We start from the raw sequence: 13,717 nt of genomic DNA on the forward strand, positions 1-13,717 counted from the left end.
ACAGGCAGTGTGTGGGATGTCCCTTTGAATCTGGACTTGTGTTCCCTCAGCAACTGCTCACAACGTGCTCAATATAAGAACACACTACACAAATTTCATGTGGTAGACCAATGAGTGTAGACCTATCTATGAGCATTTCGGCCAACATAGGCTAATAAGCTTATGTATGTATGTTACGTGTTATGTTTTTATTGTAAGACCTCTTGTGTTGTGTTATTATGTGTCTTACATCTATGCAAAATGTGGCTAAAGTGGGCTATTTTAAACACTCTAAAATAGATTACTATGTGACCCAATTACATGGCCCTACTTTTTATAGGCTACTAAAGGCCTAAATAAACTTGGCAAAACGGACTGCATACAATATATAATATGATAATAAAATATGTCACCTGCTATTTTTGGGAAGAGAGAGAGAGAGAGAGAGAGAGAGAGAGAGATACTTACTAATTAAACCATTATCAGGCTCGGAAGTGGCCCATAGAAATAGCCCACAAGTTAAGAAAACAAAACAAAAAACAACTGTTTCTTTGTTTCACACGGAGTATTTATGAAGTTGCACAAAAGTAGGCGTGGTCATCGTGTTGCCATGGCAGCGATGTTTGTAAAGTTACTTTTGCTCGAAATAATGAAAGCTACAGTGGTAGACATACAGTGTTGATTATGAATATTGATAGCTCCGGTTTATTGTATAGTTTAGGGTATTAGTAGCAGAATAATGAGAAGTGGATGCCATTAGCTGAAAGAAAAAGAAATGTATTTTAGTTTTACCTGTAGCCTAGTTTTGTGATAAAAATAATTTCTACGAAAAAAATTCTCGAAATGGAATCGAACCAGACTGAAGATATAACGATAAAACATTGTCCAAGTGTCAACGATAGGTGGCTGTTTCTTAGACCAATGGTAACATCCATTGCAACATCAACGCTCCTATTCAGCATGAACAATTTTATTATGCTTTAAACCAATCTTTTATATTTGAAGGTGTACAGTTGCAAACTGCATCGGACACTCAAGTCTCCAGCAGAGAGAATTCAGAGAACAGTGAGTACCTTGAACAGAATACAGATATGTGTTAATTCCATTAGGCTACATAACAGTTGTATACTATTATTACAGTCAGATTGTTCAACAAGAGAAGACCAAGTAACCTGCAATGACATACATTTGGTCTGTTCTTCTAATCAAAGTAGGTGGGACAGGAAATAAAATATGCAACATTCTCTCTAATTGCACAAAAATTTATAACATTTCGTATTCACGGTATCCCAACTCTTTTGTAGAAAAAAAGCTTTTCAGGTACACCTCTGACCAAGGACATCTTATCCCGCTCCCACCACAAAGAGGCTTTATAGAGTCTCAAGTATTAACAACATCACCAAGTAGCATAGAGACTGGCACAACTGTTACTCAAACAAACCACCAAAAGGCAAAGAGAACATATTCCCACCCCGTTAACACCTCAAAGCCCATAGGTAACTTCATGGGTAACTGCCTCAACGACAAACAGAATGTATTACAATTATTACTGAAACATTTTGTTTTATACAGGATTGCAGAAATCTCACCGGAGATCACACACTGGTTTTCAGTTCATCCAGCTCCACCGTGAAGCCTCTGCTGCAAATCCTCTTCGAATTGACTTGGACAGGTACTTGTTTTGGATCATTTTCATTATTTATGTCAACTATGCCAGAACAGAAGTACCCTATAACGCAGCTAGAGGGCAGCAAGGCATCTGTGTGTAGACTTCCTATAGCTTCATGTTAAATTCTTCTATCATGCCTTCAAAGGAGCGGTCTTGAAGAATGTCCCAATCTAGCCTTCATTGGTGAATTGCAACTTCTGAACCTTCAGCACAATTATATCAGGAGAATCCAACACTTATCTAAACTCCAACATCTTATTTTCTTAAATTTGTATGATAATCACATCACTGACATGGCTGGTCTTGAGTATTTAAACTCTCTAAGGATTCTTATGTTGGGAAAAAACAGGTTAGTCATGTTCTTAATTGATTATCATATTTTTTTGGTTTATACTTAAGGAAAATATTATTGTTCTTTTATTAAAGGATACAGAAAATAAAGTGCCTTGATCATTTGGTCAAACTGAATGTACTGGATTTACATGATAATCAGGTGAGTTACTGTTTTAATAAAATGTACGATTTTAAGTGGTGTTTATCACCTCAGGTGTAATATTGCATTGCGTTATTATCCATCCAATCCAGCTTGTATAACTCATTTTACCAACACAAGTCTCCAAAGTGCTGCAGAGTAGGTACAATATAAATTAATACATTCATTCATATTGTAAAAATTAACACAGTATAAACTGTGTTCATTTATATTAATAGCATAATAATATTAAGAACCTAACTGTTTTACTGTTTATGTGCTAGATTTATTATTTATTCAATTTCCGACATTACCTGCGGTCTATTACTCACTCATGCAGAGGCCTCATTTTAATGAGAGCTTAAAAACAGCAGACCACTACAAATGGTGACTGGATTTGAACAGCCTCTGGAAAGGCAAAAAAGGGCATTGGGGACTCTTTGGTCAAATTAGTATTTTGCCTGGTTGAATCCCATGCTTCTTCTTCATGAAGAATGCATTTTTATTTATTTTTTTATGGACCTTTTTGTAAGGCTCGTGTAGCACATTACAGTGGTTAGTGTGCTGCTGAGTATTCACTCACTTCAGTTGTTTTAAGTATGTTTGTACATGTGACCTGGCAGTTATCACATTATGGGGGCAAAAATCAATAAACACACCCAATTCAAGGGGAACTGCCTCCCCTATGGGGACAAAGATGAGATCCCCAAGACTTAAATATTTTGTTTGTGTTTGTTTTAATGTAGGGAATTTCAAAGGAAATACTGTAGACCAGTTCAAACTTCACATGCATACAACACAATGTGATGTGACATTTATACGGTTTCACTTCCACTTGACTTGAAGGCCTAGAGAATGCTTTGTCCACTTTAGCCAATGTGCAGTACAAATAAACTGAGCAAAATGCTAAACAAAAGATGATTAACTAGATGATTATTAATTAGTGAGACATATTATGTATTGTAACAATTAATTTTTTTGTAATTTTGTTACACTCTTTCATTTACTTCCTTTCAGATCTCTATTATACAGAATGTCTCTCAGCTGTGGGAACTGCGGGTATTGAACCTGTCTGGAAACAACATTTCTAGAGTGGAAAATGTGCGTGGTCTCAACTGTTTGACAGAGCTCAACTTACGACACAACTGCATCTCTGCTTTCGTAAGGGTCTTTTTTACATTTCTGTTGTATACTTGATAATATAGTTAAATGGATGGTTTATTGCACATTACCTACACAGTCTCCAGTATCTTTTGGGGTATTTAAGTAGACAGAATGTCATTGCTTTCTATTACCAATTTTCAAGTGTGTACAAGTATAAAGTAAGTAGATATTCTCAACACTCACAAACACACAAAAAACCCTGATACATCAAGACAGAGCAGTGCATGCCAAAACAGGCTTCTTCATTTGAATATAAATCCCATAATTCCTTTTCTGTTTTTTGTGTTAGAAAACATGCCTGGAATCTAATGTGTTGTTAGTCATTCATCATTTCTACTGTTATATAGTGATTTGTTTGGGAAAGTATATCTAGTAGTTTGCATGAAAACACACTGTTTTTTAGTACTGTACTGTAAATAGTTGTTTTTACATCAACTCCCGTACGGCCGCGTTGTGAGTGCAGTTTGGGTCAAATACATGGTCAGATCATAGTGATACGTTTGACACGTCCCCTTGTTTGTTTGTTTTTTTTTTTCATAAAATTTATTGCATATATACATACATACTAATTATATTAAACATACATACATGCAAACATATGAAAAAGGCACCCCCTTGTTAGTCGACTAATTAATACTTTTCAGTGACATCATGCTGAGGGAGTTCTACGTGTTTCTCTAATGGTGGAATGTTTAGGAGTTACTATGAAGACACAATGCACACAATGAAAACTCAAAACAACTCAATACAAGCATTCATGGTCCTGTTTAGGTGTTTGATTTTCAACAAAAATGGTGAGTGTGAGTAACTGAAAAGCTGCTGGATAATGCTAGCTAGCTGGTGACCTTAATTTTGTGTGTGAGAGAATTGAACAGCACAAATCAACTCACCTTTTGTAGTCAGTTCTTTACAGTCAGATTGTGTTAAAATAAAGCACAGATTAAAGTCCAATAAAGCCTCAGACAGAGAAGAGCCTACAGTTAGCATTACATCCCCAGGGAATATTAATAACATCTGCTGCAAAGTATCAATTAACTGACAGGGCATCTTAACTGACTATAGCCTTAATAATAACATCCGTGTGCAGTTTGAGTGTAAATTTGTTGCATCATAACCACTTCCTTAGCTGATCCTTATTTGATTTGCCACACACCAGAACCTCTCTGAATTCTTCACTCATGTTGTCATTATGTTGGCTTCATGGTAGGAGTTTAAGAGCGGTACAACTAAATATTCAGGCATTCCCCAGTCTATGAAACGTTCATAAGATCACGGATTTACAGTGATAAAATGTTGGTAAATTGTAAATATATTGAAAGTAATATTTAGGATTTTAGAGAGATTACAAATTACACTAAAGCAGTCATCAAATGTCCAATAAAATCACAATGAGAGTGCTGATTCATTTCAAGGTTGAATAACTTATTCTTATACTTTGATTTATAGTTATCCCACAGTCATTACCAAAAAGACAGTGACAGAGGACATAAATGCAAAAGATACTTTTACTGTAGCATATCGTTCAGCTGTTGAAAATATGCCCTGGAGTAAAGAACCATACAAATACCTAAAGCTCCCCTTCGTGTCCATTTAAGTCTCCGTTCATTTGCACAGACTTTGTGTTCTTTGTTGCTGCATTCAAGTAGAACTGCAGTGATGAGAGGTAGGGCTCAGTCTACTGTATGTGTGAGAAATGCAGACACGCAAGCTGTCAGTGAGAGGAGGGTGGAGCTGGGATACAAAGGTGAAGGCAAGGCCGTTTATAGACAAAATTCACCTAGAGGCTATGAGCAACACAGCTGCACTTACAATCATTGTGCCAGCTGATTGGACCTGATCAGCCAGACTTTTTAAAGGGAGACTACCTACGTAGGTGGTTGGTGATGCAGCACATCAGCTAAGCAGTGACATCATTCGGTCACAGACAAAGCTGCTATAAATAGTCCTGTAGTTTGAACAATGTATACACAGAAGTGGAATGTGGGACTTAACAAACAAAAATGAACGTAATCAGATTTACTTCTGAAATAATAAAATATTACTTTGTCTTCGTTTGTTTTAACTATCCAATTATGCATATATATATATATATATATATATATATATATATATATATATATATATATATATATATATATATATATATATATATATATATATATATATATATATGTATATATATATATATATATATATATATATATATATATATATATATAACACACACACACACACAACACACACATATATAATATATATATATATATATATATATATATATATATATATATATATATATATATATATATATATATATATATAATTTATATTTATTTTTTTTTTTAGCATTTTTTTAGCATTTCATACTACGCAATATGTTCTGGGTTGATTTTAAGATATACACCAAACTGTACCATAGTGGCTGCATGTAGATGTGTAAGATGAGAGGATTATTTCATTTGGTGTAATTGCATCACAGAGCTAATTTAAAAGCCAAGTGCTAAGATCCAGAGGAAGTTGCGTGGGAGGGTGGGTGCTGATGCAGCTCATTCAGCCTAGGCCTGGGAGTGTCCTCTCTCTCCTTCCAGATTCAGCTCTGTGCCGGCGACGCCCACCACAGAGAAGACTGTACGCAACTGAACGTGGTGTGCCTAAACAAAGCAGGCACATTAGCTGAAAGGAATCCTTTGTCACATTATCCTTGCCCCTTTTTGTCTTTAATATTTAGTCTTACACCTTCAGCTCTACATTGATTAATCTCTGCAGGCTAATCGGCCCGTTCTACTACAGCTGTACTAATACTGTAGCCCTGGTGCTATCGCTAACTTGAAGCATCTGTGTGTGACTGGTGGTAGAGAGAGTGTTTGGAGTCATCTTCCTGCAGCAGGGGATCTCTGCATTAGCGCAGCACAAACCCCTCCCCCTCCTCTCCCTCTCTTTTGCCCCACCTCTCCATGTGCAGACGCAGCAGCATGCCTATGTGTGTGTGTGTGCGCATTGTGGATGAGGATGCTGTGTACCGCAGCTAAGTGCTGCAAGGTGACTGAGGAAATGGAGAAGACAGACAGCTCTGACTACACAGAGGATGTGGTGCCCTTGGTCTGAATATCTGCGTCTTCCTCTCTTCTCTTATCCCTCCTCTCTTCATCTCTTTAGGCTGAACTGGACTTCCTGCCCTGCTTGCAGCGCCTGTTTCTCAGCTGCAACAACATTAGCAGGTAAGTGCACAGGCTGCTTAACTCTCTCCTTCCCCTGGCACAGGCCCAGTGTCCGGACAGGGCCACATCTTTTGCCTCGGCTATTGGCACGGCCTGGCTACCCCCATTGCAGCAGAACACAGTGCCCCACTTAAAAATTTGCTCTAGTAGACAAAATCACTAAACAGTTTTCCTTTAAAACTTATCAGCCAATCGAGCATAGAGCTGTTTGACAAAGTTGTTTTGATGTGGTAGCAGTATTGATACTGACTGATTGGCCCAGTTAGCTGCCAGGCCAAATCCATCCAGAAATGCACATGTTGTATTGCAACAATGTGTTGCTAGGTAAAGGAACTTCCTGATGCAGCCTGTTTTAGTAAGTTTTCATGTTTGCATTTTATGTTTTATTTGAATGTGTAAAATATATGTTTAATAGTTAAATAGGTCTTGTGGACCAGATGCACATTCCTATATGTTTTCAATTTAATATTGCTGTTTTATTCTGTCTTGTCTATCCATTTAACTATCAGGTAAAATGTCATTTCAGTTTTGACCAGCTTGCTCATCTTGGAGAACTGTGCTCCCTTTCTGAGCTCACCCTGGATGGGAATCCTGTAGCCCTGGAGACATGGTACAAGCAGGCCGTCCTGCGCTGTGTGCTTCACCTGAAACAGCTGGACATGAAGCGCATCACAGTAAGAACGGATGTGAAATGTTTTGTTTCTTCAAAAACACTCTTAATAATAATAAAGTTATATAATTTAATTTCATGTCAGTTATACTTTTATGAGCAAGTACAAACACTTATCTTTAACAAACATGTTCAACCTACTAATCATTCCAGCTCCTTTGCTAATTGATATCCTAAAAAAAACCTTTCATTCCCTGGGACACTCACATCCTCTATTGTGCTGACAGAAAATGTATTCTGGGAAATAAGGCTTTTCACCACAGCTGTGCACCAATGATCTGAGATTTAAACAGAAGGATAATCCTAAAATATAGCCGGCTGCTGTTAGAATCTATTTGTGGACTTGTTCTGGTTGTCTTTATCTATGTGGTATAGATTAGGCTAAACAAATAGAGCATCATTGTGATAACTTTTTTTCAGGACGAGGATCGGCGTACAGCTGGCATACAGGCTCGAAAAGAAGAGGAGAAAAAAAGAGAAAGTCACAAACAGTCCATTCATAAGGTTAGACATTGAACTATATAGCTATTATTTTTGTGTTTTAAACATTTCAGACATTTACTTAATAGTCATACTAAGAAAAAAATATACAATTGCATTATATGGGTAGATCATAGACTATAGAGACTAATGCTGGTGCCTGAAAGTGTGTTTGAGCTCAAAGAGGGTGCTGAACAATGGTAACCAAAAAGCTGCAGCAGGAGTGGCATATTAATAGGCCCTTTAACAGGGCATATGTCTGCTTAGGCTTGCATTAGACTCTTTTTAGTTCTTAGTTTATGTAATAGATGCCTATCTCTAAATAGCTTGCTGTAGTGTCTGGATACATACTTGAAAGGATCATATAACGTCTTTGCCAGATTTTGAGTTATATGATATATTTTTTTCTGTTGCATTCACATAGGAGAAGCGGCGCCTAGCTATCCGTAATGCCGCACAGCAGTGGGAGGGTGTTAGGGCCTGCCTGGAGATGCCTCCAACAAATGGAGCTAAAGAAGAATTTAGTCCAGAGAATAGCCCGGCCCATAGTCCAGCCCAGAGCAATGGTGTCACGCAGGAGTCTTCTCCAGAAGAACCAAAGTATGTCCTGTTTCATTGCCTACTTACTAGTGAGTGTAACAGCACTTAATGCAAAACCACTTATTTATGCATCTAATCACACAGACAAAATATATTATATGATGATGATTTATATTATATTATATTCATTCTACTTTCCAAATATTTCCAAACATGGAAAATTTTGATATAATATTTTGTGGTTTGCTGAGGTAATTCTGTTTCTACAGCCTTTGCAATTTGATAACTGCTACAAGCCAAAATGCATTATCAGTTTGATTTCAATTTGTTGTGCTGTCCTAGTAAAACTTTTTTTTTGTCATGGCTGGCTATAAGGAGCTTGATATCCTTGAGTATCCTTGCTGCTGTATAGACTAATGATGACTCTGTGGTCAGCCTCCTACTGTCAAGCAGTAGAGATATTTAGGGTTCTCCCAGTGACAATGTCAAATCAACTTTTTATTACTCCATTTTAATTGTTAGGACCTTAAATTATTTGACAATTATCATCACTTTATATCACTTTATATCACTTAATATTCTGAATTTCACTCTAGGCGGATCAGTCCAGGTTCAGGACCAGAGCGACTCTCCGGGGGTCCAGAGAGCAGACTGCGCTCCAACAGCCGTCCAAACAGCCCACGAGATCCCAAGTATGTTTATAAGTGCTTTATCCATATGTAATGAGTTGTGACTTGGAGAACTGAAACACATAGGTCAGTCAGTATATGCAATCACTACTCACTGATAAGATCTCCACAGGTTATGGAACATACAGACAGACAAGATGTTTCATTCTTAGTCACCACAATGATTTACCAGTATGCTTCCAATTTCTAAAAAGATATGTGATGGGTTATACAACTAAGATGAGGTCATATTTCTCCTTGTGGCTCCATCAAAGTTACTTTGAAATATCGAAGGACTCAAAAATGACCTCATGCTACTCAGTTTAATTGTCTTTGCTGCTCAGACATAAAATATGTTCATTCTTCTTGAAGATTTTACAGACATTATTTTGGCATGTAATCCAGGTTAGGATTAGTAACGAGGAATGAAATGGTTATGTCCAGGAATATATTACATGTTTCACAGATTACTTTCCTTTTAGGGCTCTGTAAAAAAAAACAAAAAAAAAAAACCTGTAGCCCTGAAGCACAATTCTCACAATTCAATGGACATGCTTTGTCTTACACCCTTGTGACTTTTTTGTTTTATGGCACAAGAGGTGAACACAGCCTCCTCTTTCTTTTCTACGATGGTTCATGCATAGACACAGAAAATAGCATTATTCATATTAAAGGTACACTACATAGCCTTCTGGAAGTGGCACATCACCTGCATGATTTCATGGAAATAGAATATGTAAACCATCCTCTCAAAATTCGCCATGGAGATAGATAACATTATGCCATACTGTGGAAGATTATTGATACACTGCAGTGCCATTGTGCGGGGGGTGTCCTACATGTATCTCTAATGGTAGAATGTTTAGTAGTTGCCATAGTGATACAATGCACATATTAGCATGTCATGCTAAAAAAGTTTTAGGACTGTCTGAAAACTCCAGAAAAAACAAATTTTCAAGAGCCTGTAATCAATATGCAGTGTTGTGGAGTAACAGATTACATGTACCAGAGTTACATAATCAGAGTACAAATTATGAGTAACTGTATACAGTTACAGTTACTGTTTGAATGAGTGGTAATTGGATTACAGTTACTTTCTTGAAATTAATGAATTACACAGCAGTATTTTCCTGTTTTCACATTTTGGGCTATATCCCTTTTTTTTTTTTTTTTCGGTAATTCCATTCATTGCCGGACACTAAACCAGGTCTAAAACCAGGACTAAAACCAGGACTAAAACCAGGTCTAAAACCAGGTCTAAACTAGATTTAAACCAGGTCTAAACCAGGATTAAACCAGGTCTAAACCAGGTCTAAACCAGGTCTAAAACCAGGTCTAAACCAGGTCTAAACCAGGTCTAAACCAGGACTAAACCAGGACTAAAAGCAAGTCTAAACTAGATCTAAACCAGGTCTAAAACCAGGACTAAACCAGGTCTAAACCAGGTCTCAAACAGGATTTAACAGGACTAAATCATGCTGCGTGGACGTGTCTCCTCCTCTTCTATCAATAATATTTTTAATACGGTTCAGTAAAGTCTGGGCTTTTTTTTTTTTTTTTAGCAGACAAAACATCTTATGTTACAATATTCTAGTCTTTGCTTCTCTACAGCAAATCAAGTAATCCAAAGTATTCAGATTATGTTACTCACTTTAAGTAATTTAATGGATTATGTTACAAACTGCATTTTGGGGTATGTAATTTGTAATCTGTAGGGGAATACATTTTAATAGTAACCTTCCCAACACTGTCAATATGAGCATTCGTGGTCTTGTTTAGGTTTTGATTTTAAACAAAAATGGTGAGAGTGACTAACTGAAAAAACTGTTGGCTAATGCTAACTAGCTTGTGACAATAATGTTATTTGAGAGGGTCTTGTCTAACAGCACATATCAGCTCACTTGTTGTAGTTTGAGCTAAATCAGTACAGATTAAATAAGAATATTAATAAAGACTGAGCAGAGCCTACAGTTAGCATCACACCCCCAGTGTTGATGACATTAGCTACAAAGTATTAGTAGCCAGAGAAATAGCATTTCTATGGAAACATTTGTGTTCCCTCAAGCACACAGTCTTTAATCATGTGTAATTTTTATTTTCATTTTTTTTTTAAATTGTGAAGATTTGCAATTAAATGTAGTGTTACCTCTAGACTGTACCTCTCCTGCTGTTCTGCATAGCTCAACCTAATTCACTGACGAGGTGTGGCATGTCCCAGTGATTAAACTTTTACTTGTAGTCATGGCGTCTGTCTGTCTAATAGTGGACAGATCTTCAACCTGTTGTTGCTTGCTTCAGGAAATATTTAGTGCAGGTTGGAAATTAGAGCTGCAGTTTTAGACATGAACCACTGCAATGTCACCAACGTGAACTCAACTGAACTGTTTAAATTACATTAATCGAAAATGCCAAGTATGCCATTGAAAACACATTGCTTTATGATGATTTGCCTTTTCATAAATACCAGTAAATTAATTTTGACAGTGATGCTGTGTGTTTTCTGTCTTTCTCTCAGGCTTGTGGAGACAGGCAGTGTGCAGAGCTTGTCCATGTCTGAAAGTCACCTCGCAGAGCTAGATGGAGAGACTCTGCGATTATTTGGACTTGGAGCCCTGGAGGCTCTTGAAAGAGGCTGGGGAGTTCAGACTGCTGGTGCTGTCACTGTAATAACCTTCCGTTATATCAACTTTGACTCTATTGTACCGACACTGCCAAGAATTAGGGTCAAATTTCCTAATTTGTTGGTAAGGACTAGAGTAGGCAGTAATTGACCTTAATATTGTTACAATATTGGCTGAGAATTGTATTATTACACTGTTTCACGTACTCTTTTGGCAGCATCTGATATTTTTGGAAACTAGTATTAGCCGACTGCCTCAGCTGGCAGCACTGGCTCAAGTGAGGAGATTGGACCAGCTCACCATCCATCCTGAAGGAAACCCAGTGGTCAGTCTCTCGCTGTGGCGCTCCTTTGTCATATACAGACTTCACCACTTTAATCTGCAAAGGATCAATGGGCAGGAGGTATTGTACAAAATACATTTTTACTGATACAGTCTCTGATATTTATTAAATTTCAATCTCCCACAGGTGACCATGAATGATGTCATTGCAGCAGAGCGTGTCTTTGGGACATTGGGTCATATAGCAGCCACTGAAACTCCACGTTGTAGACTTCTATTGCTCTTAGAAGAATCAAGGTAAGGTGTTGATGCCCATAAATATGGTTTGCATCAGAATATGTGATTGTAGCTACTGTGTCAGTGTACAGGACACAAGAGTAATGTGTGAGCATGATGTCTTTTTATCTATCTGCAGAACTAATTAATTTGTAGCGGGGTGAAGGGTGGGGATTTTGGCACTTAAACACCAACATTCTTTTTCCTCCTTAACCAACTCCTCACATCTGTCACTTTGTGGCAACAAACTGAATTTCCAAGTGAAAATAACACTTAACCATACATATGTAACGATTAGTTTGTTTTAAATATGCATCTGGTTGTAGTTCAAAATGTGTTTTTAGTATTTCATTTTGCAAAACATACTAAAAGTTGATAAAGTTGATATGACACATGTAATTGTATCCACACAAAGCAGGTGATATGTGTTGCCCAAGAGCACTAGTTTTCACTACTTAGATTGGGCTTCTCACCACCACCCTTAAGATTAGTGTGAGTTTGGCTGAACATTCTATCACTGATTCATCCTCATTGACTGTATTAAGTTCATATCCAGGCCATAACAGATGTTAAGCAGATGAGTAAGCAGCTTCAAAATAAAAACATTTAAACTAATAACAGCTGCTATCTTTTGAAATAATGCTGGCACAGCATCTTGTAATAAGCTGGCATTCTGGATATATTAGCATACAATCAAAAGTTAATTAGTTATACTTTTGGAAAGCATGGGAACTATATTTGCTATCATATCCTGTCTTCTTTTCTCTTGTCTTGCAGAAAGCGACAGCTTCAGTTCTTGTTAGAAGGACGTGGTCGGCGTGCAGGGCTAAGTCCAGAGGAGTTAAGAGAGAATGGGAAACTTCTGGGGGAAGGTCTGAGCAGAGCACTCTTCAACTATCCCAGTAGAGACAGCAATGCAGAAAGCCCTGAGGTCTGTCCTTACAGTCTCTACTTAGCCTTGTATGTTTGAATTATGGGATGAATATTATAAATGATATACATTCAGCCCAAAGCAATGATCATAGAAGAACATCTGCTCTATATGTTTGGTCATTTATGTTTGTTTTGTTGTAGGAGGGTACAGTGGAGTCTTCAGAGCGAGCTTCCATGACTGAGCAATATCTTCAGGATGTAGCCCAGAGGGCATCAGACACTAATCTAAAGGGTGAGGCTCTTCACAAGCTTTGGCCGTCCATGTTTGCAGAAATGGTCAAAGACTGTGTGTTGGAGATGAAAGACCAGGCAGCATTTCGTCGGGCCAGTTTAGCAAGACTTTCGGAAACCAAGTAACAATGATCAAAGGCTCACTGCGACTGGACATGCTAGTATATTCACACATGGACACAGCTTTCACCGCTCTCTTGTACTCAGCTTCATTTTTAGCACTAGAGTTAAATCATGTTTGCAAGGTCAGAGCCTGACATGTCAAAGGCATTATAGAGTGAATGTAGAATTTTCCTGAAAATCAGCAATGCTGGGAGCTATATCATTGTACTTGAAGACAGGCTAGAGACTTAATGACTCACTGTGCATTGTGGTTATGCACCCTGTGCACTTTTTTCCTCCTCAACATTACTGTCATCAGCTGTTACTGACCAGGGTGTATTTTCTTACTAAAATCATTTGTCTTTAACCATGCATTAATTTCTCACCTTCTGCCTGACTCAAATGGTCCTAA

The 13,717-nt window shown here is 37.6% G+C and overlaps 1 protein-coding gene across 1 annotated transcript; it reads left to right on the plus strand.

Moving 5' to 3' along the window:
- The first annotated feature begins 567 nt into the window (after positions 1–567).
- On the plus strand, positions 568–13,693 carry LOC110175349 (leucine-rich repeat-containing protein 49). Its single transcript, XM_055154692.1, has 18 exons — positions 568–903; positions 985–1,044; positions 1,120–1,189; positions 1,284–1,475; positions 1,552–1,651; positions 1,794–1,997; positions 2,075–2,141; positions 3,138–3,281; positions 6,441–6,502; positions 7,029–7,176; positions 7,593–7,676; positions 8,077–8,252; positions 8,789–8,884; positions 11,376–11,604; positions 11,699–11,884; positions 11,951–12,060; positions 12,817–12,970; positions 13,114–13,693. The coding sequence occupies exons 1-18, from the start codon at positions 823–825 to the stop codon at positions 13,327–13,329; spliced, it is 2,379 nt and encodes a 792-aa protein (XP_055010667.1). The 5' UTR covers positions 568–822; the 3' UTR covers positions 13,330–13,693.
- The last annotated feature ends 24 nt before the right edge of the window (positions 13,694–13,717 follow it).

Source organism: Boleophthalmus pectinirostris, unplaced genomic scaffold, assembly GCF_026225935.1.
Source record: "Boleophthalmus pectinirostris isolate CB_2022bp ecotype Guang Dong unplaced genomic scaffold, ASM2622593v1 HiC_scaffold_19, whole genome shotgun sequence".
Taxonomy (NCBI): Eukaryota; Metazoa; Chordata; class Actinopteri; order Gobiiformes; family Gobiidae; genus Boleophthalmus; species Boleophthalmus pectinirostris.

Excerpts from the sequence above, each read along its gene's own strand:
- LOC110175349 (XM_055154692.1), top strand. The coding sequence starts at position 823 with ATGGAATCGAACCAGACTGAAGATATAACGATAAAACATTGTCCAAGT. Across the intron at positions 7,677-8,076 it reads ACAAACAGTCCATTCATAAG|GAGAAGCGGCGCCTAGCTAT; the intron begins GTTAGACATTGA and ends GCATTCACATAG. Across the intron at positions 12,061-12,816 it reads TTGCTCTTAGAAGAATCAAG|AAAGCGACAGCTTCAGTTCT; the intron begins GTAAGGTGTTGA and ends CTTGTCTTGCAG.